At 42.4% G+C, this 15,021-nt stretch overlaps 1 protein-coding gene across 6 annotated transcripts in view; it reads left to right on the plus strand.

Moving 5' to 3' along the window:
• The window catches only part of LOC116704201 (mediator of RNA polymerase II transcription subunit 13-like), a 73,083-nt gene extending 58,161 nt beyond the window's left edge, over positions 1-14,922 (plus strand). For 2 of the 6 annotated variants that reach the window (XM_032539485.1, XM_032539480.1), the window contains exons 7-31: positions 270-434; positions 549-705; positions 813-917; positions 1,860-2,516; positions 3,003-3,216; positions 3,371-3,449; positions 3,555-3,676; positions 3,954-4,050; positions 4,198-4,415; positions 5,690-5,865; positions 6,008-6,936; positions 7,227-7,406; positions 7,553-7,782; positions 7,889-8,087; positions 8,167-8,419; positions 8,527-8,779; positions 8,870-9,058; positions 9,177-9,400; positions 9,514-9,656; positions 10,194-10,352; positions 10,632-10,796; positions 11,142-11,305; positions 12,661-12,825; positions 13,030-13,139; positions 13,882-14,922. In XM_032539485.1, coding sequence (XP_032395376.1) covers positions 270-434; positions 549-705; positions 813-917; positions 1,860-2,516; positions 3,003-3,216; positions 3,371-3,449; positions 3,555-3,676; positions 3,954-4,050; positions 4,198-4,415; positions 5,690-5,865; positions 6,008-6,936; positions 7,227-7,406; positions 7,553-7,782; positions 7,889-8,087; positions 8,167-8,419; positions 8,527-8,779; positions 8,870-9,058; positions 9,177-9,400; positions 9,514-9,656; positions 10,194-10,352; positions 10,632-10,796; positions 11,142-11,305; positions 12,661-12,825; positions 13,030-13,139; positions 13,882-14,014 — 5,486 coding nt within the window. In that variant the 3' untranslated portion in view covers positions 14,015-14,922. The remainder of the gene's footprint in view (positions 1-269; positions 435-548; positions 706-812; positions 918-1,859; positions 2,517-3,002; positions 3,217-3,370; positions 3,450-3,554; positions 3,677-3,953; positions 4,051-4,197; positions 4,416-5,689; positions 5,866-6,007; positions 6,937-7,226; positions 7,407-7,552; positions 7,783-7,888; positions 8,088-8,166; positions 8,420-8,526; positions 8,780-8,869; positions 9,059-9,176; positions 9,401-9,513; positions 9,657-10,193; positions 10,353-10,631; positions 10,797-11,141; positions 11,306-12,660; positions 12,826-13,029; positions 13,140-13,881) is intronic. The other 4 variants (XM_032539482.1, XM_032539483.1, XM_032539484.1 and 1 more) reach the window with 4 other exon arrangements.
• The last annotated feature ends 99 nt before the right edge of the window (positions 14,923-15,021 follow it).

The raw sequence follows: 15,021 nt of genomic DNA on the forward strand, positions 1-15,021 counted from the left end.
TCTTTTCTTGGCTTCTTTATGCACATTAATACACATTTTACCTGGGGTGCCCAAACTTTCAAGCCCCACTGTAGCTGCTGTATTTAATTCCTTTTCTTTAGCAAAATATAAATGAATGATAGGTTGGCCCAACAATTGTTCTGTGGGTATTGCATACTTAAATAAAACTGCTTTAAGATGGTGCTCAATAAACCTTGCCATTAAAAATGAGCAGTGGCCGTCCCATTGTTTCATAACAGTGAATAAGGCCCTTCTTTTCATCTTCTTAGGTGGAGTAAGGATGACCTACCCAGCTGCCTTAGTGCTGATAGCCCAGGGGGACCTACCAGTGGAGCAGCCTCCACCTGTTCCTGCAGCTCAGGGCCTCAGCAGGGAACCAAACCTCTGCAGTGTGCCGCTAACACCGCCAACGTCACCGCAGCAGCCCTGCTCAGGTAACAAAAACACACACATACACACCTTCCTGTAGGAAATTTTAACATTATACATGCATGTAATCCTGTGCTTATGCTGCATTATGACATCTGTTCCACCCTTTATATTTTTAGCGGACAGCGGCTTTGTGACCTCCGTCTCCAGTGTCCCCGCATCGGACAGCAACATGGGGGTTGCCAGCATCAGCCCAAAGCATTCTGCGAAGAAGCTAACCCGTCAGGTAGTCCATCAGGCCTGGAGGGAGTGCTATCTCAACCAGCCTCAGCACGTGTAAGTTCAAACCATCACAGAGATTGTTTCCTGCTTAGTGTGTTTATTATGGTAGTGCAGTGATGCAGTTAAGCTGGGGCACTCATAGATCTGTTTGTTCCCTGCAGATCAAATTCGCCAAGTGACGTGACGCCTAAGAAGGAAGTGCCAAATGGAGTAACCACGTGGGACTTTAAAGATCTGGGAGCAAGAGCATCCTGCAGCTGCTCCAGGTACCACAGAGCTGCACCCAAGCTGTTCAGTATCAGCATTATACACGTTCAGTATCTGAGCTTTCATGTCTTTTACATAAGACATATTTATTTTAAAACCTTTTGCAAAGCATATGCGCATATGAAAAGTTTTTGATTTAAGTCAACATCTTATACAGTATGAGAAACAAAAAACTTAATGTAATTTGTAGTAAAATGCTGTAATTAATGCAATTCCAAGTGTCCTATTACAATCTACACTTAAATAAAACAATGACTAATATTTATAAGTGATCTTTTTTTTCCTTTTTCTTGTTTTTTGTCATACCTTGACAGTTTCGACTGCTGACTCTGCAGTCATCTTCAGTTACGTTGCTGTGACGTCTACTGTTGATGTGATATATTTAGTTTGTGTCATTCCACCTGTGTGATGGAATGACACTGTTCCTCCCTTCTGTCCAACGACCCCCCAGGGAAATGGGCACTGGAGCCCCCCCTGACGGTCCCCCAGACAGCAGGGACAGACGGCACAGCGTCATTCCATCACACAGGTGGAATGACACAAACTAAATATATCACACAAACAGTAGACGTCACAGCAACATCACGTGACTCTTCTGAAGATGACTGTAGAGTCAGCAGTTAAAACTATCAAGGTATGACAAAAAACATTAAGCCTGTCGTATAAGAAAAAAGATAACTTATACATTTAAATAGTAGGCTAAATCAACTTGTTTGGATTAATTACTAAAATAGCTGAGCAGAAAAGAGACAAATGAGGACAATGAATGGGACCTGGTAGTCTTTTAAATTAGTTAAAAGAAGGAATATAGGTGTGGACGTTTCAAAAACTCAAAAGACATTGTGACATTAAAGCAACATTGCTATTGTAACTTCTTTAAAACAGATTCTTCAGAGGGTTTTCATTTATTTTATTTTCTAACCTATTTGTTTTTGTTACAGATTGAAGCAGCAGAAGTTGAATCTGACCACCACATCCACTGCCAACCCCCAGACTAGTGCCAACCCCACTCAGTCCTCTGGGCCGTCATTATACCCTCCCTCGCTGCCCAAACATAAGACCAGTGATAAGACAGAAAAGGCTGACAAACAGTCCAAGAGGCCAGCCATGATCCCCTTCCACCACCGTCTGTCAGTCACACAGGAGACCTCTCTGGAACAGGATTCCTCCGGAGGGCCCCAGCTCGGGGGTCTTGTGGCTCTGGAGCCATCCTTGGAGCCTCTGGCCACTCTGTCAAGTTGCAAGTATCCCAAATCTCTCTCCAATGGCAGAAAAGCCCCTGAATCCCTTCTCCATTCACCAATGTCTCCACTTCCGCCCACACTCAGCCCACACCCACGAGTGCAGGACCCAGAGGTCTTAGATGGACCTCTGGATATGCCTGTCTGTCAAGATGGGGCTTCAGGGTTGGGGTTGATTACCAGCGAGACAGCTGTGTATACAGCTCTGCTTAAGCAGAGAGGAAATGGAGCCAGCTGGTGGAGAGGCTTCAGGACTCCCAGGACTAATAAGACGGACTACAGACCCTGTGAACTCCCTGCTGATAAATTAGAGGAAGTCAAGACTGAGACAGCAACTGAGGAAACTCCGCTAAAGAGGTAGGAGAGAGGGTCTCCCTGGTAGCTCACATGGTAGAGTGTGCGCCCCATGTACCAAGGCTCAGTCCTTACCGCAGCGGCCCAGGGTTTTAGTCCAACCTGCAGCCCTTTTTTGCATTTCTTTTCCTTCTCACTCCCTCCTTTCCTGTCTACAACTATCCTATCAATTAAAGGCCAAAATGCCCAAAACATTATCTTAAATAACAGAAGCAAGAGAGAGACATATCAGTGTTTTGCAAAATGTTAGGTGCAAGTGGGAGAGGAACAGCAGAGAGTAGCTAAGAATACAGATTGTAAGCATCCGGAAACATCGGATAGTGCTACCTGAGCTAGTCATACAAGACACAAGCATCAAGAAAAAAACTATTACCTTTGTCAGGTGGTACTGGAGCCTCTGTGTGAAAGAAAGAAAGAAAGAATAAATTAACTCCTCCTGCTACAAATTCTTTAATTCTTTAAATGCATTTGTCTCTTTTTCTCCTTCAGACTATACACACAGACGCACAAGAGATTTAAAATCTCAGAGGATAGGTTGAGGGACCACATCCACACTTTAGGCCTGTTTCAGCAGCCAGGTGTGGAGGCACTGCGGGAGCCTGGGGATGATCCCTATGACTTTAAGGAAGGAGACATTGAGTACACTTTCTCCTCTTCCAAGAGGTTAAAGGCTCAAGGACGAGAGCCCAGCAAAAAGGCCAAGGTAGGACAACACAATGCATATATGCATTGTGCAGCATGTTACACATCATATTTATGTTTTTTTTTTTTTTTTAAGCGTTTCCTGGCTTTAGGGTTAGGGTAAGGACTGGAATTGATCTGAGACTATTCTTCTTTTCTTATAATTCGTCTTTCAGGGAGAAGAAATCACCAGCAATGGAGCACTGTCGGATGGGAAAGATGCAATGTCCATTTTTAACTCAGCTCCAAAATCAGGTAGGACATAGCTGCCCCCGCCATCAACAGCATGCCCATATTTCAGAGTGAAATTGTCCATGGTAGTTTGGAGCCATTGTTCCGAAGTTGTTTGTGTTATTTTAGATGAATCAGGTCAGGATGACGGAGCTGCCAAAGCCAACCCTTCTCTGACCAGAGAAAAAGATCTGGTGGTCAACATCTCTGATCTAGACAACATATTTGATGAAGATGAGGAAGAGTTGGGGGTGAGGCATCACAGTTTACATATTATATTCTTACATGTATATATATTTTTATTTTTATTTTTTTAACAAACGGCATGTAAGACATACTCTCAGACTCATCTGCTGTATTAGTTCTAGCAAACATATAATTAGCATTTTAAGGGTTTAGTGATAACACAGACACAGATATTAGTATACTTCTCTCACCATCCATTATGTTTTATGCTTTAATATTCTGAAGTTAAAAATATTGTATAAATATAATACATCCTCTAATGTTATGTGTAATAATTTATAGACTGTTTACCCCAACCAGCACTCAACCAAACTACCAGTATCAACAGAAGATCGCCCTCTGGGGAAAGAAGGGAGAGCTGCAGTTCCTTATCCATCAAGTGAGTCACTCTGATGAGTATTTAGTTTAAAACTTTTCTGTCTAACTACAGTTTTTTTATGGATGGTACCATCACAGCTGTGTAAATTAAATTGTTCCCTCTCCTACTCCTCTCTTCATCTCTTTGTCCATGCCTGTCTCCTTTCAGCAGTAGCAGACCTTCAGAGGATGTTTCCCACCCCACCTTCTTTAGAGCAACACCCAGCCTTCTCTCCCATCATGACGTATCGTGACACCCCGAGCCAAGAGCCCCCAGCGCCCAGCGGAGCGGCAGACCACCTGCTGCCTTTAGCCTCCACCCAGTTTATTGAATACAGGATGGACATTGAGGAGGGCATGGCCAGTCCCAGGCAGGAGGATATCAAAGTGAGGAGAAGTGGCTTGATCCCTAATTAACAGCACATATAGCAGCATACTTAGCTTTGTGCGTCATACGTTAAAGCGTGAACTGAGGAAATTACTCTAATGGGAAAAGGGACTTGGACTTTAATTACTTTCATAAATTAGTTTTATCCATTTAAAACTCTCATTCACTGGAAGTCAATACAAGGACTTGTAGACTGACTAGCAGCTGGTCAGGCTCACACCTCATGTTGGAATTTTTCACTGACACCTGTAGCTCGCTAATTAGCTATCTCAATGTTGTGAGACAGACAGCTGTACTGATTGCAGCTGGGAAATGTTAATAATAGTGGCCACTATTAGGTGCATCTGCTCGTCAGTACAAACAACAAAGACTGTTGCAACTCAATGTTGCATAAAACATGCAAACAGAAATTAAAAAAGTTCAATTTAGCATTAGAATTGATTGAATCTAAGTAAATAAATGAACACTGAGTGTTAGCTCCAGATGTGATAGATTTTCCTTGTATTGTACCACAGCTTCTATCATTTAGATTGGGATGTGCTATATAACTAATGTGTATTCACCATTAGTTGGTGTGGGGAATATCACTTTCTAAATGAGGGTGGTCAGAGGAGGTTTGCCAGACTTTCTCAAGCTAAATTTCAAAAGGATGGCATGGGCACATAAACAAAAACCAAAACTGGATACTTTCTTTTGTGATATGTTGATGGCTTGGCTAAAATATGGCATTACAAGCCACACTGTTACACTGGCTGACATGTTCCTTAAACATGGGTGCTGTAGTTTATTTTATGTCCATCCCACATACACTGTCCTGGTGTTGTAAATACACGGTGTACTAAATGCGTTTTACTCTGAAGCCAAAATATTGACACAGTAAATTTTAACAGTTTACCTATGTTTGAGAAACATTTACTAAAAACTACATTGGCCAACGTTTTAAAAGAAACTACTCTGCCTTTTTAGAAAATTAAATTATATATTTGTGATTTGATTTAAATTTTTTTAAATATTTTTGTTCTTTTTTGTGTGATTGATGACAGTAAGAAAAATTTAGATTAATGCCAGCCGTATCCTTTAAGACCATGGCGGTGACTTTAGTTTAGTTAAATGGCCTGTATAGTCCAGAGATGTGAATCAAATATAGTTAAATTGCAACTCTCATATATATATATGTCACCAAATGATAGATCTCCCTATTTACTTTTTTGTGTTTTTGTCTATGGTACTAAATGATAAACTTATATTCTTCCATGATTTCTTCTGTATCTAGCCACAAATAGGCTCCTCCATGTTTGGTCCATTCTTCTGCCTACCAAGCCAGAGTCTACCACCACTCAAGATTCCTGAGCAATGCTATTATCGTCCATCCTGGGCCCTCATGCCCAAAATGGAGCATTTCCCAGTCATGCATCCCCAAAATGCTACTTTCCTTAGAGACGGATACACGTGAGTAGTCAGCAATGACAAGCTTTTGTGACAAACAGTCAGAGAGATCTCTGATGTCCATGATTTTGTTTTTGTTTTTTTATTTAAAAAAAAAAAAGATAAAAAAACTTTTTGTTTCCTTCAATGTGTGTTTGTTTTCCAGAAACATGCCTAGTGTCAACACCCTCACGGACCAGGAGTATGGCCAGATGAATGCCACCACTGCCTCTGTGGGTACCACTGCTGGGATCCTCCCATCTCCTGCCACACCCCGCTTTTCTGTCCCCACTCCACGAACACCTCGTACACCACGGGGTATTAACGCTGCAAGCTCTGGGCAGGGTTCGGTGAAGCAGGATGGTACTGAGCTCAGCTCACCAGTCTCCACGCCTTCCACTAGCCTGCCTCTTAGCTCTGTGGAGCCCCTAGCTCGACCAGGACCCTCCCTGCCTGAGGCCCACAGCCTGTACGCCATCCTCCTGCTCTCAGACTCCGTCCTCAATGTCTTCAAGGATCGGAACTTTGACAGTTGCTGTATCTGTGCCTGCAATATGAATGTCAAAGGTGCAGATGTGGGGGTTTATATCCCTGATTCCACTTGTGAAGATCAGTACCGCTGTATGTGTGGCTTCAGTGCTATTGTGAACAGGCGGCTGGCCCATGGCACAGGCCTCTTTCTGGAAGATGAGCTGGATATTTACGGTCGGACTTCTGAGGTAGGCCGGGCGGCCGAGAGGAGGCTGGCTCTTTGCCGGCGGGACCCAGCTATCGGTGACCCCAGGGCCAAGCGGCCGCAGGACGCTGCCCCTACCTCTCCGTTAGTCATGATCCTTCTGCAGGAGCACTGCTCCCAACCAATTTCTTCCCTGGCGTCACTGCATCTCCCCCTCAGCTGTTCCTGTCATGGCCGCAAGGGGGCACTGCTTCAAAGCTGGATGTCTGAAAAGCAGTGGGCAGATGGAAGTGATGCTTGTGTGGACTGTTACAATGCCTTGGAACAGGGACTGCAGTATGTGGATAACCACACAGGAGGGAAAGTAGATCCAGCTGTTGTTAGAAGTACCGCACTTCACTCCTGGCCACACACAAATGGTAAGAGGCATGATTTGACATGCAAGGGTTTGAAAATAAAAATAAATGAATGCATCATTGGGATAAGATGTGTGTGATAAACTCCCTTTAATAAAGTCCTACTTTACAGATCTTTGGTGAGAGAACTATTTTCATGTATGTCTACCTGCCTTTGTGTTATCTTAACTATGTATCCATGTGTTCTATATGTGTTTTATTTGTTTCTTTTTTGTATAGAATCATCTTAACGTGTGTGTGTGTGTGTGTGTGTGTGTGTGTGTGTGCGTGTGCGTGTGTGCCAATCTCCACAGTGGTGGACATGAACATGTTGTCGTCCCAGGATATGGTCCGTATACTGCTGTCTCTGCAGCCTTTCCTGCAGGATGCTATCCAGAAGAAGAGAACAGGACGAACCTGGGAAAACATCCAGCATGTTCAGGGTCCACTCACCTGGCAGCAGTTCCATAAGATGGCCGGGAGAGGCTCCTACGGTGAGTCAATATATTCATTGTTTTTAAGCAGAAAACTAATTCCCTGTCTTAGATTGTTGCTGTAACCTGTGATAGTGTGAAATTTACACTTAAGTCATCGTTATACTGTAGCCAACCAAACATGGTACTATTTCTGTTTGTTTAAGGTTCGGAGGAGTCACCAGAGCCCTTGCCCATTCCTACTGTGTTACTGGGCTATGACCGGGAGAGGGAGTTCTTGGCATTGTCCCCTTTGGCGTTAACTTTTTGGGAGAAGTTGCTGCTGGAGCCTTATGGCGGGCAGCGGGATGTGGCATATGTAGTACTGTGTCCCAATAGCCCCTCTCTGCTGGCCGCAGCCCGAGCCTTCTTCCAGGAGCTCAGTGCTGTTTACGAGGTAAGAGAGTGGATTCTGAATCAGAAGCATTGTAGAATATCAACATTTATTGTGATATAATGTGATAAGTGAAGAGAATGAACAGTAGCCTTGATTCTATTTTCAGACGTGCCGTCTAGGGAAGCACCGTCCTCTAGCCCAGGTGTCCAGGGATGGCCTTGTGCATGTGGGGGAAGAAGTGGAGCCAGAAAAGCTGGAGGAGCTGGATGTGGACCAGTGGGTGACTGGACCCTGGGTTGGACAGCAGCACACGGACAACCTCAGCAAACTTAAACTTTACGCTTACGCCTGCAAGCAGCAGCTTGGTGAGTATATTGAAACTAATCTGATCTAATAAATAAAATGAACCAGGCACTGCTAATGAACTTGTTTTCTTTCATGCAGGTCCCCGGCTGTCAGTCTTACCTTTGGACAGCAATCTTCTGTTGCCTCCCAAAGTCCAGGCTCCCTTAAACCCTGCATCCTCAACCCAGCCCACCTCATCCGGGCAGCCTCAAGCTTGGGGCCCTGATGGTGAACAAGCTCCGGGGACTGTCAGTTCAGGAAACGCTTCGACAACCCAAGGGGCAAGCAGCGACATTAAAGGGCCTTCCAGTGCAACACCATCAACCAACACACCAGCAGAAACCCCTGAACTGTAAGACCCAAATTATTAAGGAAATTACCTCAACTCAAATTCTGCCCAACACATTTAAAACTAGTACAATTATAGTACAACTTCTTTCAACTCCTGCTCTCTTTCAGCACTGCTGAGCAGTCTAGGATCGGCATCCCCACTGTGGGTGACTCAATGGAGAGCCATGCCAACCCACCAGCAATTGTTATTTATATTGTGGATGCTTTTCTGTGCTCAAGTGGAGCGAGAAATGAAGGGGGAGAGGAAGAAGAGGTTGACGAGGTAGAGGCCAGCAGCATTTGGCTATTAGGGCTTCTTCGCTGCTATACAGAGATGCTACAGACTTTGCCGGAGACAATAAGACCGGCACTGGTGCTACAGGTAGGAAGACTTAGATTCTTACACTGGACAGAATTAAACTTGCTCTTGTAATCATCATCTTATCTTTCCATCTTAATGTGTCTTACTAAGGTGGTGCCATGCCAATACCTTCTTCAGCCGGCCAGTGGGGAGAGCCATTTCTACCTGCAACAGCTGCGCTCCCTGTCCTTCTCCTGTTACTCCCAATGCAGACGTCTGCTGCCCCAACAAACACACATCAAGTCCTTGACTGGCTTTGGACCGGTTTCCACTGTCAATGCTGTACTTAAGAGTCCAGAAGTAGGAAACATGGAATTAGAGCAACTTTGTCGTATTTTCCACTAAAAAAATGTGTAATATACTACATTCCCATATTAATCCACTTTTTTGTCTTAAAATCTGAATTTTACTCCTCCAGCATCCCAGCCCACTGCAGCTGTACACTCCCCCATTTATCCTTGGTCCAACCCGTCCGAAGCAGCCAGAAGCAGGCGAGATATGGGCAGAGCTTCCTGCCAAATATAATGTGCTCTTTGTTGGATACTGCTTATCACACGATCAGCGCTGGATCCTGGTGTCCTGCACCGACCAGCAGGGGGAGCTCCTGGAGACCAGCATTATCAACATAGATGTACCCAACAGGTGTGGAAAAGTCGTCCTAATTCTGTGCACAGTTGTCCTTTTTTTTTTATTGTTCTGCTTTTGTTTGTATGAGACAATAATCTGATTGCCTACGTATTCTTTTCCGACTTCAGATTGCGGCGTCCCAAAGTTTCAGCCAGGAAGATGGGACTACAGAAGCTGTTGGAATGGTGTATTGGCATCATCCAGATGACCTCACTGCCATGGAGGATTGTGATTGGTCGATTAGGCAGACTGGGGCACGGGGAGCTGAAAGGTGAGTTATGTCCATTCGAAGAAACCATGTTTGTCTTGATTAATAGGACTTAAAGATTAGTTATGTGCAGAGGAAATATAGAGTTCCCTTTGTTGCAAGATACCATTATCATTTAGGTTGTTTTTAATTATTTTAATGTGAATCCAACATTACTTTATAACCACTTTGTTTTTCCAGTGTGCATATACTGGCAAATAAAAATGAGTGTTAATTTTGTCTCTGCTTTAAGCAAAGACAAGGCAGTTAGTAGGGCCATTCATACAGCATAAACTGTGACTGATATTAGCTATTCTCTTTGTCCCTTTCCTAATAGCCATTTATAATACATACATTTATAGAACAAAGTCAATACTGTATTGCAAACTTAGTTGGGAATTTTCCTCAGTGTGCTTATGACAGAATAATAGACAATCACAGCATAACTGTCAAGACATATAATTTAGAGAATGATCGACTTATTTTCATATCTGTGTGTATATCTCTGTGTTTATCTTCTTTTCTCCGTTGCACGTGCACCTCCCACCCTCTCTCAACCAGACTGGAGCTCACTCCTTGGGGAGCATTCCCTCCATTCAATAGGACGCCAGCTGAGGGAGGCTTGTCGTATGTGTGGGATATCAGCTGCTGACTCTCCCAGCATCCTCAGTGCCTGCCTGGTAGCCATGGAGCCACAAGGTTCCTTTGTGATCATGCCTGGTAAGTAGCCTGTCAACTCTGTGAAACTGTAACAACTGTAATAATATCAGAAATTGCAGTACACTGTAATGTTTAGTTTAGTTTCACATTGACAACTACAAAATGAGCTACATAATTGCAGATAAGAAAAACTGTAAATGAGTTTGAAATCAGATAAATAGTCTTACTAATAATAATTTACCGCTAATTTAAACACAGATCTTTCAAAGAGTTTTCTAGGGACGTTACACCCAGAAAAAATAGACACGTCACCTTTACAGTGTTTCTCTATGTGTCCAGATGCAGTCACCATGGGCTCAGTGTTTGGCCGCAGCACTGCTCTGAACTTGCAGACCTCGCAGCTGAACACTCCTCAGGATGCTTCCTGTACACACATCCTAGTCTTCCCAACTTCTGCCACCACCCAGCTGGCACCCAGCTCCTACCCTACCGAGGACAATAATGGTAATGATAATAGTCATACTGTAGTTCCAAGATTACTTATTGTGTCTTGAGACATGATTCAAACAATGCCCTTGTTTAAAATGGTTAGGATATAATATTTTGTACCAACAGGTGGCATCTTTGTGCTACAACATCTCTACCCACAGTCACAAATGGCTTGTGCAAAACCTGATGAAGTTCTAGATTTGGACTACATTGGGCCCCTTTGTGGGAATATTAATTGTGTTGGTGGGAAATTACTCCCAACTGGAGCTGTGTCGTTGTTAATAGGGTTAGGGTTAGTGCCAAAGTTTTAATTTATTTGGGCTATGCTGGCATTGTTTTTATCTCTGTTTTTTCCTACAGACGACATGTTCGATCTGCCCTTTCCTGATGAACTGGAGAACGACATTGGCCATGACATGATGCTGATAACAGGGAACCTCCACCCTTCCCCCAACACCTCTCCTGTGCCATCGCCGGGCTCCCCATCCGGGATGGGAATAGGATCACATTTCCAGCACACCAAGGTGAGTAATGGGCCGGTGAAAAAAAAAAAATCCTACAGTGGCTTGAGCTGTAGGAAATGACAAAGGAAAACAATAACATAGCATATATGTGAAAAGGGCATGGTACTGTATTTACACATTACGTTATAGACATAATTTTTTTTAAAGAAAAGAAGGAGGTCTACCTTTTAATTGCTATGTATTGTAACTGTTTGTTACAGAACTATTTTATTGAAGCTCTTTGAAGCTTGGGAGCGTTTTTTCTGCAGTCTTCATATTATCGAATCAGAATGACTGTTTTGCCAAATATAATAGACACAGAGAGAATTTGTCTTTCAGGCTCAGGAGAAGAGACATGTTGACAAACTATATTACAGAACATTTCATTCAGTACTGACAAACTGTGGGAACAGCGTGTAATTGTACAATGACATGTTAAAGTAACTGTTATGCTTACTTATGTCAGTTGTGTATGTTTCTACAGGCTAGCTGCCTGTCCCCTGAACACACTGTAAAAAAGGTGGTCTCTGTAGACAGCCCAGGCTCCAAAAAATCCAGCTAAAAACAAACTTTGACAACCTGCACTACCCAACATCACAAAGAGTCTTCCAGCAATACAGCCAATAACCGACAAGAAGGATTTGGGGGTGTAGAAGCACAGAAGGGAGGGACAGGGGAGGGGATGAGGAGGAAGGAGCGGCAAGCTAGCCTCGTTTTGTTTGAAAATACTCAACAAGAAGTGTCGTCATCCAACTTTGCTTAAAGTACCTTTTAAAACCAGAAATTCTTTTCTTTAAATTGTGTTGCTGGGTGCCTGGCTAGGTCACCTGGTAGAGCAGAGGCTCAGTCCTTGATGCAGTGGCTATGGGTTCGGGGCCGACCTGCGGCCATTTGTGGCATGTCTTCCCCCTCCCTTTCCTGTCTACAGCTGTCCTGTCTATTAATGGCTAAAATGCCCCAAAATATCTTTGAATGGTGTTGCTGTAGCTGTATGTACAACTAAATTGTGCTGTACTTTACTACAGTATACAATATATGTTTTGATCTACAAGGATTGCCTGCTATAACCTAGAAACATCTCCATTGACATCAAGTAATTTTGCCTTCAAAAACAGTTTAAACCATGGAAAACCAAATAATAAGCAGATCTATTTATGGCAATTGCTGAACTACAGAACATCTTCAGATGTCTTTTAATAATACTAATAATAAATATGCAATATTAATTAGCTTTGTAATCAGTTTGGTCAGTACTCTTTTCATGCATTACCTTGTTTTTATTCTTCTTAAAGGACGACAACACACTCTTGCCAGTGATCAGTCTCGGAATTGTAAGGTTTCTAATTAATAACTGTCCTTTTCCGTTGTGTGTATAGAGCCAGGGAGAGCGCCTACTGTCCAGGGACAGTCCACCAGAAGAGCTGAAGCAGCAACCGCTGGCTTTGGGCTACTATGTCTCCACTGCACAGGCAAATGGACTTCCTCACTGGTTCTGGGCCTCCTGCCCGCAGGCTGAGAGCCAGTGTCCACTCTTCCTCAAGGTACTCAAAACGCTGTGTGGGTGAGAATGACAAAGCCAGTAAAGCTTATTCTAGTTGTGAGAAATAGATAGAGAGAAAGAAGAATTTGTGCAGAAGTACTTTAAACAATGTAATTAAACATGAAAGGTGCATACAGCGGCTCACTACATTATAGCCAAGCATTCTTCTGCATTTGACATCGTGCCATGTGTTTCTTAACTTCAGGCCTCCCTCCACCACCACATCTCCATAGCCCAGTCTGATGAGCTGGTGTCAGACAAGACTAAGAGGAACCCTCACCCCTTAGACTCAAAGACCACCTCTGATGTGCTCAGGTAAATACATAACACATGTCCCTTTTAGATTTCTTTATCATCTGCTTTATAGAAAGCAGCTACTGGAGGGCAAATACAAAACAGGCAGAAGCCTTTGAAGTCTATTACCAGTGGTCTTAATAAAGTAGTAGTAGATATAGATCTATGTATTTAAAATACCTGTTCTTTACAAGTAAGTCTTACACTTACATTCTCATAGTTAACAACACATTAGCATTTTTCTTGCAATTGCAATGTGTGCTAAGAGCAGGTTTATGTGTTAAAGTGATTTGTTATCTCATTTGCATATGCATCATAACTGATATAAGCTGATAATAGGGGGTTTCAGATAACATTACAAAAACTTGTATTTCTTGTTGTAATTGTCTTGATAAAATGAAAATATCTCATTAATTTATTAATTATGAAGATATTATCATAAGAAATAAATACGATAGTTTTTTATTTTCAATTGTATATCAAATGACATGCTACAAAATTATGATCCTTTTTTTGCCAATAGGAAATTCTTTATTAGGAATAACCCCTTGAGATGTGACATTTCGTTTTCGAGGGGGTACTTAATACATATTTAATATCATAAGTGAAAAACTGATTTTAGTGCATACTATTAGGATTAAGGAAATCAAGGTGGATTCACTGGATAAACCTTTAGAATATATAAAATGTATATATGTTTAAAAAGTCTGAATGTCTTACAAACTCTTAACTCTTAACGCTAAAATTGTAAATTCAAACACAGGTTTGTATTGGAGCAGTACAACGCCCTCTCCTGGTTGACGTGCACCCCTGCCACCCAAGATCGCCAGTCCTGCCTGCCTGTCCACTTGGCTGTACTGATCCAAATGTACAATGCCATCCTGAACATGCTTTAGCTGTGAACTACTTCAAGGAAAACTCTAGGGGACTGATGGTTACCTTCATTTCCTCTGTGCCTACGCTTTCTTCTTCTGGGCACCAGAGAGCACCAGAGCTCTTCTGTTGCTTCGGGTAGACGTGGATAAAGGACAGAGCATGTCAGACCTCCCCATGCCTGGAATGTATAGAGTAAGAAGAGTGAAAAGCTCCAAACAGAACTTTAACTTTCACTTGTAAACTGCGTCACCCTGCAAACCCAGTACTTTTGGTACCTTCACAACTGGTCCTGTGCCAGTTATTTACAGGTACTCTCTGTGGGGGCAAAACAGATGGATCCATCCAACTATGCCCATTTTATTGACATATCACACTGTTAACTTTCTCCTGATCAAAATAGCATCGTATCCCACTTGGGCTACACCTCTTAGTGGAATTTGAAGTATCTGACATTTACAGAGAAGAATCTCTTTACACCTTCACCTGTGAAATGGGACGTCTGTGCAGGGCCACATCCACTAATTCCAATTTGTAAAACCAGCAAAGTGGCATGACAACACAAACACATAGCTTTGTTATATTAATGACGCTTTTACATTTTTGTATAGAACTGCACATTTGAGCTTCATTGGATTTGCAGTCGGTCAATTCATCTTTTCTCTTTACTCTGAAAGGGGTAGACAGTCCTCATTTACTCCACAGGGGGAGCATTTGTTAATGGCACTTGTTCCCTCACCTTCCAAAGTGTTGTAGATATGAACACAATGGAAAATATTTGACCCATTAAGACAGAAGTGTTGTTTATAATGTAAGACATACATTTGCAAAGAATTGAGACTTATTTTTTAATATTTAAAATGAAAAAATGATAAACTTAAACAAGGCCTTTTTCCCAATTGACTGTTAATTGTCTTGGGAACTGAAATTTTAAAAGAAAGTGTCATTTTATTGCAATTGTAAAGATGCCATATTTATACAAATTATATCATATCATAGAATTTGATATATATATATATATATATATATA

The sequence above is a fragment of the Etheostoma spectabile genome, chromosome 16 (genome assembly GCF_008692095.1).
Source record: "Etheostoma spectabile isolate EspeVRDwgs_2016 chromosome 16, UIUC_Espe_1.0, whole genome shotgun sequence".
In the NCBI taxonomy this organism is placed as follows: domain Eukaryota; kingdom Metazoa; phylum Chordata; class Actinopteri; order Perciformes; family Percidae; genus Etheostoma; species Etheostoma spectabile.